Raw genomic sequence first — 18054 nt, forward strand, 5'->3', positions numbered from 1 at the left:
AGCGCGGGGACTGCTGTTGGAAGGCGACCCTGTTCGGACACTACCATCTGGATAAGCTGCCCTGTCTGTATGTCCCATCCTCAATGGGCTACTAAAGGATTACAGCGGAATTACTGTGCAGACATCAGGATGAGAAACTGCATCTTTACATATTTATAATACGGACATTGCCACAATTCAGACAGACTGTTACATAATTATAAGTTGGAATAACAGCAGTTTCTCAGCAGAGAACTGGATATTTAAAGGCTACATGTTATTATTGCAGTCATTGCAAAATATTTACACTCTTTTAATTGTGTATTATTTTTTCATTTTATTTTTGCTGAGATTGCTGCTATGCCAGGGAGACGGGGAGATTGCTGCTATGTCAGGGAGACCGGGAGATTGCTGCTATGTCAGGGAGTCGGGGAGATTGCTGCTATGCCAGGGAGACGGGGAGATTGCTGCTATGTCAGGGAGACCGGGAGATTGCTGCTATGTCAGGGAGACGGGGAGATTGCTGCTATGTCAGGGAGACCGGGAGATTGCTGCTATGTCAGGGAGTCGGGGAGATTGCTGCTATGCCAGGGAGACGGGGAGATTGCTGCTATGTCAGGGAGACCGGGAGATTGCTGCTATGTCAGGGAGTCGGGGAGATTGCTGCTATGTCAGGGAGTCGGGGAGATTGCAGCTATGCCAGGGAGACGGGGAAATTGCTGCTATGTCAGGGAGACGGGGAGATTGCTGCTATGTCAGGGAGTCGGGGAGATTGCTGCTATGTCAGGGAGTCGGGGAGATTGCTGCTATGTCAGGGAGTCGGGGAGATTGCTGCTATGTCAAGGAGTCGGGGAGATTGCAGCTATGCCAGGGAGACGGGGAGATTGCTGCTATGTCAGGGAAACGGGGAGATTGCTGCTGTGTCAGGGAGTCGGGAAGATTGCTGCTGTGTCAGGGAGACGGGGAGATTGCTGCTGTGTCAGGGAGTCGGGGAGATTGCTGCAGTGTAAGGGAGATTGCTGCTGTGTCAGGGAGACGGGGAGATTGCTGCTGTGTCAGGGAGACGGGGAGATTGCTGCTGTGTCAGGGAGACGGGGAGATTGCTGCTATGTCAGGGAATCGGGGATAATGCTGCTATGTCAGGGAGTCAGGGAGATTTTTAGACTCATCACAGAGACAGGGAGAGGGAGATTTCTGCCATGTCAGGGAGACAGGGAGATTGCTGCTGTGTCAGGGAGACGGGGAGATTGCTGCTATGTTAAGGAGACAGGGAGATTTCTGCTATGTCAGGGAGACGGGGAGATTACTAGACTCATCACAGAGACAGGGAGATTGCTGCTATGTCAGGGAGACAGGGAGATTACTAGACTCATCACAGAGACAAGAAGATTTCTGCTATGTCAGGGAGGTTGCTGTTTGGTCAGAGAGACGGGGAGATTGCTGCTGTGTCACGGAGTCGGGGAGATTGCAGCTGTGTCAGGGAGACGGGGAGATTGCTGCAATGTCAGGGAGACAGGAGATTGCTGCTGTGTCAGGGAGTCGGGGAGATTGCTTCTGTGTCAGGGAGACAGGGAGATTGCTGCTGTGTCAGGGAGATGGGGAGATTGCTGCTGTGTCAGGGAGTCGGGGAAATTGCTGCAGTGTCAGGGAGACGGGGAGATTGCTGCTGTGTCAGGGAGATGGGGAGATTGCTGCTGTGTCAGGGAGACGGGGAGATTGCTGCTATGTCAGGGAGATGGGGAGATTGCTGCTGTGTCAGGGAGTTGGGGCGATTGCTGCTCTGTCAGGGAGACGGGGCGATTGCTGCTCCGTCAGGGAGACGGGGCGATTGCTGCTCCGTCAGGGAGATGGGGAGATTGCTGCTTTGTCAGGGAATCGGGGAGATTGCTGCTGTGTCAGGGAGATGGGGAGATTGCTGCTGTGTCAGGGAATCGGGGAGAATGCTGCTATGTCAGGGAGTCGGGGAGAATGCTTCTATGTCAGGGAGATTGCTACTATGTCAGGGAGACAGGGAGATTTTTAGACTCATCACAGAGACAGGGAGAGGGAGAGGGAGATTGCTGCTATGTTAAGGAAACAGGGAGATTGCTGCTATGTCAGGGAGACGGGAAGATTACTAGACTCATCACAGAGACAGGGAGATTGCTGCTATGTCAGGGAGACGGGAAGATTACTGCTATGTCAGGGAGACAGGGAGATTACTAGACTCATCACAGAGACAAGAAGATTTCTGCTATGTCAGGGAAACAGGGAGATTGCTGCTGTGTCAGGGAGACGGGGAGATTGCTAGACTCATCACAGAGACAGAGAGATTGCTGCTATGTCAGGAAGACAGGGAGATTGCTGCTATGTCAGGGAGACGGGGAGATTGCAGCTGTGTCAGGGAGCCGGGGAGATTGCAGCTGTGTCAGGGAGACGGGGAGATTGCTGCTATGTCAGGGAGACGGGGAGATTGCTGTTCTGTCAGGGAGTCTCTCTGACAATGAGGGAGAGTTGGCAAGTATGGTCTGTGTAGTCATCAAACTACATAATACTAAAGTGGAAACATAGAAACAAAGTGGCCATTGCCCTGGACAGGAGTCACTCTCCAGCCATAATTAACCCTAAAATCTTCTTAGTAGTGCACACCAAATAATATATATAACAATTATATATAAATATTAATCTCCAAAAAGCAGTCTAAAAAAACATCACATATTCATGTATTAATAAATAAATAAATATACCAATGCATATTACTAAAGTACTTTGAGATCATAAGTCCTAACCAGGTATTAACCTTGTGCAATGCAATAGTACAACGCTGTGATCATATTATTTATGCCTCATCGTGTGAAAATATAAAACATGTGGCCCATATGAAGGAAAAAAACAAAAACTTAATGGCTGCTAGTAAACAGTATGTACAGTGGGGGTCATTCAGGCCCGCTCGCGAGCGCAGGACGCTCGCAAGCGGGTCGATGTTACCCCAATGCGCATGCGCACGACGGAGGGAGGTCCGTCGTGCGCATGCGCGAGACCCGGACAGCGACAGCCAAGCTGTCGCTCCGGGTCTCGCACCAAAGGGGGCGTGCTGTCGATGGTGACTGACAGCACGCCCCCTTTGGTGGGCGTGCCGGGGGCGTGGCTGCCAGACGGAGGCGTTCCCATGGGAACGCCTACCGTCTGGGTCCGTCCCCACTGACATCACTAGTGATGTCAGTGGGAGTGATTTTGGCTCTGATAGAGCCAAAATCACTCCAGGGCTTGCGGTCACCGAGACCCTACCGCAGGGTCTCGTTGCAAGCCCGATGGTCACGATGGTCTTGACCATCGCGACCATCTTTTTGGCCGGCTCGCATATGCTGTGGGTGGTCACCCACAGCTATGCGAGCGGCCAGGAGGCCGCTCCATTTTTTGGTAGGAGGGCACTGATTCAGAGCGAGCGCTCTGGTCAGAGCGTCCGGCTCTGAATCAGGCCCAGTATTCAAAGTGAATAATACTAAAACATCAATGATGCAGCTACCGTACATGACCAAGGTCCAACAAATCAGGGCTAATCAGCAGCCATTTGCCGGTTCCCCGTGCTATGGGGGTCCAACCAGGAAGCGGCTTTGTTTCGCCATCAACAAAAAAAAAGCATCATATGTAATATTTAAATCTCTCAACTGTCTCTTAACAGGTAGAAAAGCGTTCTCTGTACATCCATAGTATAGTCAAGGAACACAGAAATTCAATCACCTCATTCAGAGTCGGTCGAAGCGGCCGCACGGTCGTACGCCACCGATGTTCGCTATACTGCGCATGCATAAAGTTCACAATGTGCGTGCGCAAACTAGCCGCTACGATCAGAAATTTATCTCTCCTTGAACACAGCCAGGTCGGCAGTTTGAGTGACAGATGGAGGCGTTTGTGGGTGGTAACAGGGGAAGGTGCTTGAAAACGGGGGAGTGGAGAACCGAACGCAGGTGTGTCTAATTATGCGAACGGCATTTTATGGGAGTGCATACGGTTTATGGGAGTGCATAATTAACAAAGTAGCGTCATGGCACATGTGACATGGGAGGTTTTTACATTGACATGATCGTAGAGCTTAAGAGAGGGTATGGTCAACCTTAAGCTCTACGACCAGTTCCGATGGTTCCCGATGGTCTCGATTAATCCTTATATGCCCGGAGATGACGTGCAATGTGTAAGAGAAGGGGGCGTATTTTTTGGAATTCCGGCCGCTTCCTCCCCTTGGTCGGCCAGCTACCGATCCGAACTTAGAGACGCAAGTTGCGAGGGAATAATTTGCATATCCGGCTCCTATTCCCGTACGACCGTGCGGCCGCTTCGACCGTCTCTGAATGAGGTCCAGTGTCTCAATCTCCATAGTGCAAAAATGTAGCTATAAATGTCCGAGGCGGTGCCCTTGGTGGTAGTGATCTGGTAGGTATTCAATGTGCCCGTCCCTCTCCGTGGCATAGTGTAAAATACATATTTCTGCCTTATCTACCCTTTCACAAACTTTTAGAGATCTCAATGAGTTTTAGATAGATCAGACTGTGCCTCCCCTATACGACCAGCCAGTCGCTTCTCACATACAGTTACCACATCCAGAACTTGCTGCAACGTTATTTCAGTCTCTAATATAGTAGAGGATTTCAGATGGAGACACCTTTGAAGGAGTAACAGTAACGATCTCTTCTTGCGGAGGCTGAGATGTAGCTGACTGAGCATACAGTACTTCTCCACTTAGCAGCAGCAGGGTTGTGTTTTCCCCATATTAAAAGTTCCAGATAGTGAGGTAAAATAACACTGCAAGGGGGAATATAAACACAGCTATTCGGGCTTCAAAAGAGAATGGCACCTTGTCTCTAAGCTCCAGAAGGAGATCCCGAGCCCAGGTGCAAGGATTATAACTGATTTAAATATTAAACAGAAATTTTAGTGGTGACCCTCAGAGAGAATCCTCCCAATTATCCTACAAAATGGAGGTGCAGGAGGAAAAGGTCAAATAGTATGGCCGATATTGTACACAAAAAGCCGGCAGATATATCCAACTTTAATATTTATCTAGAGTCCATCAATCAAAATCTGTTTTCATCAAGAAAAAGGATTCCTGACAGTCTGCTCATCTTATTGCAAACTGAAATATTCAAGAAGAGTACCCAAACCAGCTGGCACAATTAATACCCAAACAGGCTGAGGTGAGTATCCTGGAATATATGAAGAGGAATGCAGGGCACAGGAGTCGCTGAGTATAGATGACTAATATGCTGAAATGTCCAGCAAATAAACTCAGTGTTCAGCAGACAGAGAAAGAAATAAAAAAACAAGGTGCACAGTGTCCAGGCAGACTGAGACAGGTGGTGTCCAGGCAGACTGAGACAGGTGGTGTCCAGGCAGACTGAGACAGGTGGTGTCCAGGCAGACTGAGACAGGTGGTGTCCAGGCAGACTGAGACAGGTGGTGTCCAGGCAGACTGAGACAGGTGGTGTCCAGGCAGACTGAGACAGGTGGTGTCCAGGCAGACAGGTAAATAATCACAACTGTAATTACACTTTCCCAGCAATATATGGATTACAGACTCAGTCACAGGGGTGGCGAGAGGGGGGGGGGACAGGTGCTAATTACTTGGGCTTGCTGGAGGGGCCCGGTGGGGGCTCGGGTCCGACGCTGCTCCTCCCTCCTCCCTGTCAGCTGAGCAGCCCTGGATATGCACTTGGCTGAGGGGGCTCACAGCACCCCCCTCCCCAGCACACTGCAACAGTATTTCTTTACTTTTTTTTTTTAAGGGTACATGGCCACGCCTCCCACGATTAGGACACGCCCCCTTCACCTGGGCCTGACGTGGCTCTTGGCAGCCCTGATTGTTCCATCCCGTCCTGCACAGCTGAGCTGCTATGACAGGGATCCGGCTGATGTGTGAAAGTGGAGGTGACATATAGTACTGTACCTTAGTTATTATTGCAGAGTGGCTAAAGCAGCATAAAGCGATACCGCGTCAGGGGACGAGGTGTGACCCCCTCTCCTATGTACCGGGATGTTATACAGGAAGTTTGGAAAGTCCCTCCGCAGTGACTGTATAATAAGTGTATGACAGTCCACAATTCATCAACTGCCAGTGAGTCCCAGCCGGCGCTGTCTGGCAGCGTTAGGGGTGGCAGTTGGTGTGGCTTCCCAATTTGAATTTTGGCCTGCGCTGCTGCCCCCCTCTAGATCTTGTGAGGCCAGGAAATCTGCGTCCACAGACAGACCCTGGCCTCGTCCCTTCCGGAAAAGGGGAACAACACGCCCCCGTTCCCAGGAATGCTGCCCCAGGAACGCCCCCACTCCGCCTCCCAAATGCTGCAGCTGGCCGGCACTATAAGCGGACTCAGAGATGGGGTGCTGGGCATGTGCTGTACACATTCTGCGCAGGCCCAGTGCTGATGGTTACTGCATATCACTGAATCAGACCCGTAACCCAGCTCTGGTTAGAGATGGGACTCGCTAATCCCGTGGGTGCTGATTGGATATTATATTAAATTTAGGAATAGTTTTATATCCCCAATCACATATGAAGTTTATTCTCTTCAGCCCTTGATGTAAATATGGTATGCTAAGTGATAAATAATTAGAAAATAACTAAAGGGGATTTCAATTTCTGTAACACACTATATACACAATGTAATATTATATTACAATGAAAACTAAAAACAGTACAAAAATACCGGACATTTCATACTTACCATCCTTTTGGATATATATGTTGAAACCATCAAAAGCAGTTGGTGGTTTTGGTGGTAACCAGTTGATTAAGACTTTAAACCTGGTGGCAGGAGAATGTGCTTGGACGCTTTCTGATAAGAAGCTTATTAAGGTTGGATTTTCATAATCAGATGGAATTTCATTCACAAACCCTTCATTGTCCGCGGTCACGGTCTCATTAACCCACCAATATGGCAGAGATGTGCTTTCAGAGCTGCTGTTATGTGAATACTTGTAGTCAGTCCAATTAAAAGATGAGCTGGAGGCTGAACTTTCAAACTGATCTTCAAAAATTTCTGCTGACTTAACCCTTTCTGTGACGAGGTCAAGTCTTGTTAAAGTCTCTGCAGAAATACTTCCATCTGGCTCCTCCATGTTACTATTGTTCAGGAGTAATATCTGTATGGAAATATTTCTGGGTGGAAAAGGTGCTAAAAAAAAAAAGAAAAAAAAAGGTCAGTAAGTAAATGAATCGCAGGAGGCATTTTTGAGGTTCATGTCGATGCCACAAGGCTTATTAATAATGTGTCTCATTTAGCTGAGCAGCTGAAAAGGGTACTTTGTGCAATAACCACCAATCTGAGTAAATATGTCCTAAATATACATTTATTCCCCTTTCACATCAGAATGCCGGGTCACATCCGGGATTGTGTTCAAAGGTCCATCCCGGGTGCGACCCGCTTGAGATCCCTTTCAGACTGGTGGCCTGACACAGCACTAATGTCGGATCGATGCCACCACCGCCAACACGTGCTAAGCTAGCTCTTCCTATGCTGTACACGGGACACCGGTCGCATCGACGCGGGTTATTCGTTCACACTGCACCGTGAGCTGGGCGGAACACGTGGTCAACAGTTCTCGTGACCAGGGTTGAAATGTGAGGTCGCTCGCTCGACCCGGTTTATTTCAACCTGGCTTTTACCCGAGCCGTAACTACGCCTCGCACCACCCGGTGCAAGCCACGCCCCCTCCATGTGACATCACGTGAAGGGGCGGGGCTACAAACACCGAGCATCATCAGGTTGCTTCGGGCAGCTGGTAGGGCAGCGATGTGCACATCTGAAACGTCTTAGGGATGCTCCTGGCAGCACTGCCGCATAGATTATGGCTGCAGGGTGCCGTTCTCAGTTACAGGAGCCGTGGGCAGTGGCGGGTTGGGTGGGAGGCAGAGTGCCATCTGCCCCCCGGGCCAGGCCCCGCTGGGCCGGTCTTTATGTTGGCCCGCTACCGTGATCGGAGCTGAGCTCTGATCAGGCAGCTATAGCCGGCCTGCAGGCCGCATGTGGCCCACATCCCTGCCATGATCGGCGCACAGCTCCGATCGGGCAGTACAGGCTGGCAACAGTGGTCTCTGAAGCAATCAGAAGCCTCTAATCGCTTCAGAGGCCAGCGTTCCCAGTGATGCAGCGTGCGGGTGACATCATGACGTCGCCCGGGATGAGCGGAACCTGCGCCTGCTGCTCTGGATCTAATTAGATCCAGTCAGCGGCAGCATCCACGTGGGACGACGTGGACTGGAGCGGTGCCCAGCTGCCATCATGAAGAAAGGTAAGTACTGCACAGACAGGTGAGCGTGCCGTGTTCTATACTCGGAGGGGGCACAGCATAAGGGGTATTACTGGGGACACAACATAAGGGGCATTACTGGGGGCACAAAATAAGGGGCATTACTGGGGGCTCCGCATAAAGGGACATTATTGGGGGCACTACTAAGGGCATTACTGGGGGCTCTGCATAAAGGGCATTACTGGGGGCTCTGCATAAGGGGCATTACTGGGGGCTTTGCATAAGGGGCACTACTAAGGACATTACTGGGGGCTCTGCATAAGGGGCATTAGTGGAGGCTCTGCATAAGGGGCATTACTGGGGGCTCTGCATAAAGGGGCACTACTAAAGCCATTATTGGGGGCTCTGCATAAAGTACATTACTGGGGGCACAACATACGGGGCATTACAGGAGGCTCTGCATGAAGGGGCATTACTGGAGGATCTGCATAAAGTGGCATTACTGGGGGCTCTGCATACGGGGCATTACTGGGGGCTCTGCATAAGGGGCACTACTAAGGACATTACTGGGAGCTCTGCATAAGGGGCATTACTGGGGGCTCTGCATAAAGGGGCATTATTGAGGCTCTGCATAAGGGGCACTACTAAGGACATTACTGGGGGCACAACATACGGGGCATTACAGGAGGCTCTGCATGAAGGGGCATTACTGGGGGATCTGCATGAAGTGACATTACTGGGGGCTCTGCATAAAGGGGCATTACTGGGGGCTCCGCATAAAGGGGCATTACTGGGGGCTCTGCATAAGGGGCACTACAAAGTACATTACTGGGGGCACAACATACGGGGCATTACAGGAGGCTCTGCATGAAGGGGCATTACTGGGGGATCTGCATGAAGTGGCATTACTGGGGGCTCTGCATAAGGGGCACTACTAAGGACATTACTGGTGGCACAACATAAGGGGCATTACTGGGGGCTTTGCATAAGGGGCACTACTAATGACATTACTGAGGGCTCTGCATAAGGGGCATTAGTGGAGGCTCTGCATAAGGGGCATTACTGGGGGCTCTGCATGAAGGGGCATTACTGGGGGCTCTGCATGAAGGGGCATTACTGGGGGCTCTGCATAAAGGGGCACTACTAATGACATTACTGGGGGCTCTGCATATGGGGCATTACTGGGGGCTCTGCATGAAGGGGCATTACTGGGGACTCTGCATGAAGGGGCATTACTGGGGGCTCTGCATAAAGGGGCACTACTAATGACATTACTGGGGGCTCTGCATATGGGGCATTACTGGGAGCTCTGCATAAGGGGCATTACTGGGGGCTCTGCATGAAGGGGCATTACTGAGGGCTCCGCATAAAGGGTCATTACTGGGGGCTCTGCATAAGGGGCACTACTAAGTACATTAATGGGGGCACAACATACGGGGCATTACAGGAGGCTCTGCATGAAGGGGCATTACTGGAGGATCTGCATAAAGTGGTATTACTGAGGGCTCTGCATACGGGGCATTACTGGGGGCTCTGCATAAGGGGCACTACTAAGGACATTACTGGGAGCTCTGCATAAGGGGCATTACTGGGGGCTCTGCATGAAGGGGCATTACTGGGGGCTCCGCATAAAGGGGCATTACTGGGGGCTCTGCATAAGGGGCACTACTAAGTACATTAATGGGGGCACAACATACGGGGCATTACTGGGGGCTCTGCATGAAGGGGCTCTGCATAAGGGGCAATACTAAGGACATTACTGGGGGCTCTGCATAAGGGGCATTACTGGGGGCTCTGCATAAAGGGGCATTACTGGGGGCTCCGCATAAAGTGGCATTACTGGTGGCTCTGCATACGGGGCATTACTGGGGGCTCTGCATAAGGGGCACTACTAAGGACATTACTGGGAGCTCTGCATAAGGGGCATTACTGGGGGCTCTGCATAAAGGGGCATTATTGGGGCTCTGCATAAGGGGCACTACTAAGGACATTACTGGGGGCTCTGCATAAGGGGCATTACTGGGGGCTCTGCATAAAGGGGCATTATTGGGGCTCTGCATAAGGGGTACTACTAAGGACATTACTGGGGGCTCTGCATAAGGGGCATTACTGGGGGCTCTGCATAAAGGGACATTACTGGGGGCTCTGCATAAGGGGCACTACAAAGTACATTACTGGGGGCACAACATACGGGGCATTACAGGAGGCTCTGCATGAAGGGGCATTACTGGGGGATCTGCATGAAGTGGCATTACTGGGGGCTCTGCATTAGGGGCATTACTGGGGGCTCTGCATGAAGGGGCGTTACTGGGGGCTCTGCATGAAGGGGCATTACTGGGGGCTCTGCATAAAGGGGCACTACTAATGACATTACTGAGGGCACAACATAAGGGGCATTAGTGGGAGTTCTGCATAAGGGGCACTACTAATGACATTACTGGGGGCTCTGCATACGGGGCATTACTGGGGGCTCTACATAAAGGGGCACTACTAAGGACATTACTGGAGGCACAACATAAAGGGTCATTACTGGAGCGCTGCATACTGGGCACTGCCCTGGGTCTGGGGGTGTGGAGCTGGTAGATGCTCACTGGGTCTGGGGGAAGGAGCCAGAGACATACTGGGGTTAGGGAATGTGTCTTGCTGGCTTTTAGATGCTGAAAGAGGACCATAACCTCTTTACGTAAGTCCTAAAGGTATTTTGTTTAGTTGTTAAATGGGCCCTATATTGTCTCTGAGAAATATCCACATTCTATTTTCCTCCTATAGGGCTCTATTTACTACTGAATGCAGATTGTAGTGTGATATTAACGACTGAATTCGCATTGTGAATTCAGGCAATATCACAGGGATTTACTACAAATCCATTGCAGGGACAGAGCTTGTGAGAAAGCTCTGTCCTTGCGAATCCCCGCCTCACTCTAGTCACGATATTTTCGGAAAAAAATACCGTGACTAGTGCCCCGCGCATGCACCGACCGGCCACCACTGCTAACCACCTGGCGCTAAGCCCCACCCCGGCGCTAAGCCCCGCCCCCCACGGTCGCGGACCCTCCGTGACCCCCCCCTCCTCCCTTAATTACACTTACCTGCATGATCCGGACCTCCGGTGATGTCCTCCATGCCTCCGGTCAGGTGATATCCCATACTGCACTGGGACCAGATCACCTGATGACCGGATAACTAGGACTACGTAAGGTGCTTATGTGTGATGGTCTCAGACATCTCCCTTACATTACCACAAAGGGCGGGGATGGAACAGGGCACCCTGTGTACTACATATACTGATGTGCCCAGCTATAACGTGGCATCACAGCGTTATCTCTCACGCCACGCATGGCGCGCCACATACCACGCCATGAGTCGCGCCACAAAGAAAGTTTAGTAATGAAAAAAGTAATTACGTGTAATACAACATTTTGCCCACCAGATGTCACTTTTCCTAAACTACATAGCGCATGCGTCTGATTTCATTTACGTGTAATACATTTTGCCCACCAGGTGTCACTTTTCCTAAACTACATAGCGCATGCGTGTGATTTCCAATGTACCGTACGGTATGTTCTGTATCACCGCCCGATGATTGTTTGACAGAAGCGGTGATTCGGTACACTATACAGTATTACAGCGTTTTCCACATGGAATCAGGAATGTACGGTAGCGGTAGAAGAATGTCTAATCCAGTTTGAAATCATTAAGCTCTCTATTACCCACTGACTGTGCGGTTGAAATCATACTGTGTTTGCGCAAATGTAAATACTGTCGGCACTGTCCCAGACTTAGACATTAGACTTTACAAACTACAGAACTCTAGTAATGGGTGAAGCATGTGGCCGAACGGTCTAATGTCTAGTCTCACTGCTTCTCCCCTCTTCTTGTTCCGTGGGTTCGAGACCTTGAAAATATGTTTTTTTTAAATCTTCAATAAAATATTCAGTATTCAATACAGTACATGTGGAGCGCATGCCCAGTGCTTCGGGAGTCAAACAGCGAAAATAGGATTTTTATTATTGTACATACAGTACTGTACCTTAGAACGCAAACTTGCGTCAATGCCGGCGCTGACATAGACATGGACATTATAGTGATTTTTTATGACCATCAAGTGGTAATGGGCTCTGTTAAAGAGACTGGTCTCTGTATAACAAACTGACTGCGCGTTTAAACCGCAAAATTGCGTCAATGTAAGCGCATGCCCAGTGGTCGGGTTTCAATCACAATGGAATGTGTGCCGCATGTCCAGTGGAGCTAAGCCATACACTAAGTAGCGCTATGCCATGGCGCATGCCCAGTTGTCTGTATTGCTACAGTACTGTTGAATTTTCACACTTGTGCCATTCTGCACTGTCCGAGACTTACCGTACAGTATACACAATAGTAAATTCATGACTTCAGAAAGTGCTACAGTAGTGGACTTAGTTTGGAGGGAAGTCTGTGTATTACATACTGACTGTAATGTAGAGCGCAATCTTGCGTCAATGACAATGCTGTCCCAGACTTGGAAACTTTAGTGATTTAATGTGTTCAGTAACTGATAGTTGACTCTGTTTAAGAGAGAGGTCCCTGTAGTACAAACTGACTCTGCGTTTAAACCGCAAAATTGCGTCAATGTCTGCACAGTTGGCGCTGTGGTGACTTATAGCCAGTTCTGATGGGTTATGGTACAAATAGGATCTCTGGCGCGTGCCCAGTGGTGGGGTTGCAATGCATTGCCAGTGGTGCTGCGCCATAGCCATACCCTTGTAGCGCTATGCCATGGCGTACAGTATGGAAGATCATACAGTAGCGGGTCATGATTCACACACAGTGAAAGTGGGATCTCCGTATTACACACTGACTGTGTAATAATAATATTAAAAATAAAAAGTGTAACCTTGACTGTCTAATAATAATAAAAAAAATAAGTTTAACCTTCCAGGTTTCGAACCCTGAACCGGGTTGTACAGACGTCTGCAATGTAGAAGTTCGATTTCTTACCTCTACGCTATAGACGCCTGAGTACTTCATTGTATGGTACTGTAGATGTCACATAAAGTACTGTAGAGGACAGATGCAATTCTTACTAGGAGAGACTTGTGAGCAAGGGGTTAGGTGATCCATCTTGCTTACACTTCTCTCCTTATGTTCGAGACCTTGATAATTTAATTTATTTTTTTAATATTCACTATAGTACTGTAGTTCAGTATTGTTATCCAACCCTTACAAAAATCAATATATTATACTGTATGTACTGTAGGTGTGCCCAGCTACAGTACTGTAGTTTGTTGCTCCATACGGTACGCCATATACCGCATTGCTAGTTGCGCGCTACACTGTGGCGTACGGTATTGAGTCTCATAGCACTGCGCATGCCCAGTTGTCTGTATTATAGTAAGTACAATACGGTAGACATTGTAGTGATTCCATAACTCTAGGAACTCCAGTACAGTAGATGCAGTAGTCTAGGGGGCTAATGCCTAGCCCTACTGCATCTACCATTTTCTTGTCCCGCTGGTTCGAGACCTTTAAAATATATACTGTATACGGTGATTTTATTTTGTTTTAAATCTTCACTAATACATTATCCAGAAATTCTGGTATTTCTATGCCACAGTACTTTATGACAAAAAAGTGTAACCTTGACTGTGTAATAATAATAAAATATAAAAAGTGTAACCTTTCAAGTTTCGAACCCACAAAAGGGTTGTACAGGCAGCGTAATGTATTGGTTTGATTATTTACCATTACACTACAGCCGCCTGCAATACCAAGGTTGCACCTGGCTTGAGTGTTTCCTACAATACTGTACGTCATCGTATCTCAGGCGCATGCCCAGATCTACGGTATACCCATGTAACGCTTTTTTTTTTTTTTTTAAGTCTTTGCTACTTTTGTTCAGTATTGTTATCCATCCCTTACTAAACTCAGTACATTTTATATATTAGGGGGTAAATTTACTAAGATGGGAGTTCTATTAAGAAGTGATGTTGCCCATAGCAACCAATCAGATTCCAGGTATTATCTTCTAGAAGGTGCTACTGTAGATAAATGAGAAGTAGAATCTGATTGGTTGCTATGGGCAACATACAGTACAGTAACTTCTTAAATAGAACTCCCATCTTAGTAAATTTACCCCTACATGTTTAACTTTTTCCCCCCAATTTTTTTTCTTCCGCCCCCAAAATGAAAGTGAATTTTTGGTGTGTTCTTTTTTTTTATTTAAAGTTACGCAGTTTACAGTACCTTTAGGGGACTGTCTTAAGGCTGCACGTTGAAGGCTTCCCGCAACGTTGCACCCCAATTCACCAATTTTTTTCCGCCTGCTATTCATACAGTAGGCGAAACTTTTTCACATACTGTCTTACTGTACATTGCATTGACTTCCCGCCTACGGTAGGCGGAATAGCTTTCAAATTGAATACAGCGATAATTTTACGCCTGGCGAAATGACGTAATCTGCGGAATTTTTTTTAGCCAATCACGTGTTTTTGTTCCAATGGGTGAAAAAGTGCCAACCAATGTGCTCCCAACTGTCATCTCACAGGCTGTGTTTGAAAAATGACAGTTGGGAGCTGATTGACTGACACCTTATCACTTTTTTATCACTTCTCACTGTCTCCTAACACTGCTTAGTACAGTAAATACACCCCTTGGAGTGAAAAGACGAGACCGGCTAAAAAAAGTAAATAGACCACCCCTAAATTGAAAACGGCCCTCAGTGTATACAGTACTGTATGTCTACTGTACTGTATTCTACTGTAAGTGCCGGGCAGCTGTGAAATCACTGTGATGGGCAACAGGAATACTGTACAGTATATGACTGTGGGCGGCAACCCCCATCGGCCGGCACGCCCCTGGTGAGTGAAATCCTGGCCAATAGGACGATACACCCCTGCATCTGTGTGTTATTGACTTTTTGTACCTTTTTAATGACAGATGCACGTGTTGGGTCTCAGGCGCACTTAAAGACTGAATTACATACAGTACAAACACCAATTGTATAAATTAATGGCAATTTTTATTTAACCTACAGTAACATGCTGTACAGAGGATGGGGAACTTATTTAGCTTTCCACCCCCGTAGTCCTCTACTGTCCCCCGCTTATTTCTTCTACCGCTGGCATGTCCTGGAATTCCAAGCTGGACACGGACATGACTACTGTACAGTACCTACAGTAGGAGGAAGGAGATGACGTGAGAACAGTCCTTCCTCGATGCCGACCGATACGCCCTACTGTACCGAGGACTACAGTACACAAAAAGATTAGGCTTTTAAGTTAAAATCATCACTGGCACTTTTGGCCTCAGATCCACAGTTTCACCTATACCAGGTGCAGACTCTACCTTGCATCGGTCCACTGTACGCCCTGAAGAAAGGAGGATAGGCAGAGATGAACAGACAGTAAAAGACAGACACACAGGTTCTCACCGGAGATGCTCTTGTTCTTCATCCTGCTCGATCCCACACACCCTGTACTGTAGGAGAGAGAATCCGCTGTGCAGGGCCCTTCCCTGCTCTAACAGTGTCACACTAATCCACTTCTCCACATTAATATATGCCCTAACTAACCAGACTAACAAATTTATTAATAACTAATTTGTATTATAATTAAGCCTGGTGGTGAAATACTGTAAGCAGTGCCCCTAGGCCCACAGCCCATAAAACGATAAAAAAAAAAAAATACATGAAACAAGACAGTATTTGGGTGCCCCAGATGGAGGTGAACACCAGCTGTCATTTTGATGTCAAAAGTGAAAATAACTCCAACCCCCCCCCCCCTACTGTAGCAGCAGGTGGCCCTGGGTTTCCCAAAGAACAAACTGGCAGGGAGATAGAAGTATCAGAAGATTCGTCTGAATGCGATAACAGAGCACTAACATTAGCAAAAATGCTTTTCTCACCTGATCCTGATGTCGAAGGGACCGCCGCTCCAACCATACAGTAGATTTATCAGCCCTGTCTCTCATTCTATACAGTCCATTCACTACCAGTTTCTGCAGTTATGAAATCACTATTCTGTGGTGCTAAATTCAACGGCACCGTCAGTTTTTAATATACAGTACAGGCACATTCATAGCGGCACACTAGTTGTCCTAGCAGACGGGGGATGGTGTCCTTGGCAATGGTCACTATTCGTAGCCATTTTCAGGACACTAGGGCAGAGCTGACTGCTTACAGTAAATGGATTAGCAAAGCTTCCTTTATTATGGTAATAAGAGGCTCTTGCTTACTTTGGGGGAAGGGACCTGATGCACTGTGTATGACTCTCGGCCCACTGGGCATGCGCCAGAAATCCCATCGCAACCCTCCTACTGGGCATGCGCCCGCCAGAGATGGAATTTGAACAGCATACCGACTGCAGTAATACAGCCAACTGCGCATGCTCAGTGATGGCATAGCGCTACATGGCGTATGGCTTGGCGCCACAGATCCCATTGTACCCCCCTCCATTTCTAATCCATCGCCGATGGTTGACAGCCAGCATAGCGCCAACCATGTAATACAGAAAGCTCTCTCTCATACAGATCCCACTACTACCGTACTTAGTGTGCAAGGTTGGAACAGCATCACCATTGTCATAAGTTTGCGATGCAACGCTATTTTGCGCTTCAAACGCACAGTCAGCTTTGAACACAGAGTGCTCTCTCGCAGTCAGAAGCAACTCTCAGACACAGTCCAAGAGACGTAGCTATCGTGTGTAAGGCCGAGACGCATCTACGTTGTCGCATGTTTGCGTTTTGCGCTTTGGGCGCACAGTTTGTGATACAGAGCCCTGTCTTTCATTCTATACAGTCCATTCACTTCCAGTTTCTGCAGTTTTGAAATCACTATTCTGTTGTCTTAACTTCAATCACACCATCAGTTTATAATATACAGTACAGGACATTCATAGCAGCACACTAGTTGTCCTAGCAGACAGGGGATGGTGTCCTTGGCAATGGTCACTATTCGTAGCATTTTTCAGGACACTAGGGCAGAGCTGACTGCTTACAGTAAATGGATTAACAAAGCATCCTTTATTATGGTAATGAGAGGCTCTTGCTTGCTTTGGGGGAAGGGACCTGATGCACTGTGTATGACTCTCGGCCCACTGGGCATGCGCCAGAAATCCCATCGCAACCCTCCTACTCTCGGGCGCCGCCAGGGGTGGAAATTCAACAGCATACCGACTGCAGTAATACAGCCAACTGCGCATGCTCAGTGATGGCATAGCGCTACATGGCGTATGGCTTGGCGCCACAGATCCCATTATACCCCCTCCATTTCTAATCCATCGCAGATGGCTGACAGCCACCATAGTGCCAACCGTGTAATACAGAGAGCTCTCTCTCATACAGATCCCACTACTACCGTACTTAGTGTGCAAGGTTGGAACAGCATCACCATTGTCATAAGTTTGCGATGCAACGCTATTTTGCGCTTCAAACGCGCAGTCAGCTTTGAACACAGAGCGCTCTTTCACAGTCAGAAACCACTCTCAGACACAGTCCAAGAGACGCAGCTATCGTGTGTAAGGCTGAGACGCATCTACGTTGTCACATGTTTGCGTTTTGCGCTTTGGGTGCACAGTTTGTGATACAGAGCCCTGTCTCTCATTCGATACAGTCCATTCACTACCAGTTTCTGCAGTTATGAAATCACTATTCTGTGGTGCTAAATTCAATGGCACCGTCAGTTTTTAATATACAGTACAGGCACATTCATAGCGGCACACTAGTTGTCCTAGCAGACGGGGGATGGTGTCCTTGGCAATGGTCACTATTCGTAGCATTTTTCAGGACACTAGGGCAGAGCTGACTGCTTACAGTAAATGGATTAACAAAGCATCCTTTATTATGGTAATGAGAGGCTCTTGCTTGCTTTGGGGGAAGGGA

The 18054-nt window shown here is 48.4% G+C and overlaps 1 protein-coding gene across 4 annotated transcripts in view; it reads right to left on the minus strand.

The window, feature by feature from the left end:
* Positions 1-18054, minus strand: part of PTPRO (protein tyrosine phosphatase receptor type O) — a 640592-nt gene that overhangs the window by 507214 nt on the left and 115324 nt on the right. For all 4 annotated transcript variants that reach the window (XM_088461537.1, XM_088461535.1, XM_088461536.1 and 1 more), the window contains exon 5: positions 6675-7124. In XM_088461537.1, coding sequence (XP_088317663.1) covers positions 6675-7124 — 450 coding nt within the window. The remainder of the gene's footprint in view (positions 1-6674; positions 7125-18054) is intronic.

This window comes from Taudactylus pleione, unplaced genomic scaffold (assembly GCF_031769625.1).
Source record: "Taudactylus pleione unplaced genomic scaffold, aTauple2 ptg001061l, whole genome shotgun sequence".
NCBI classification, from domain to species: domain Eukaryota; kingdom Metazoa; phylum Chordata; class Amphibia; order Anura; family Myobatrachidae; genus Taudactylus; species Taudactylus pleione.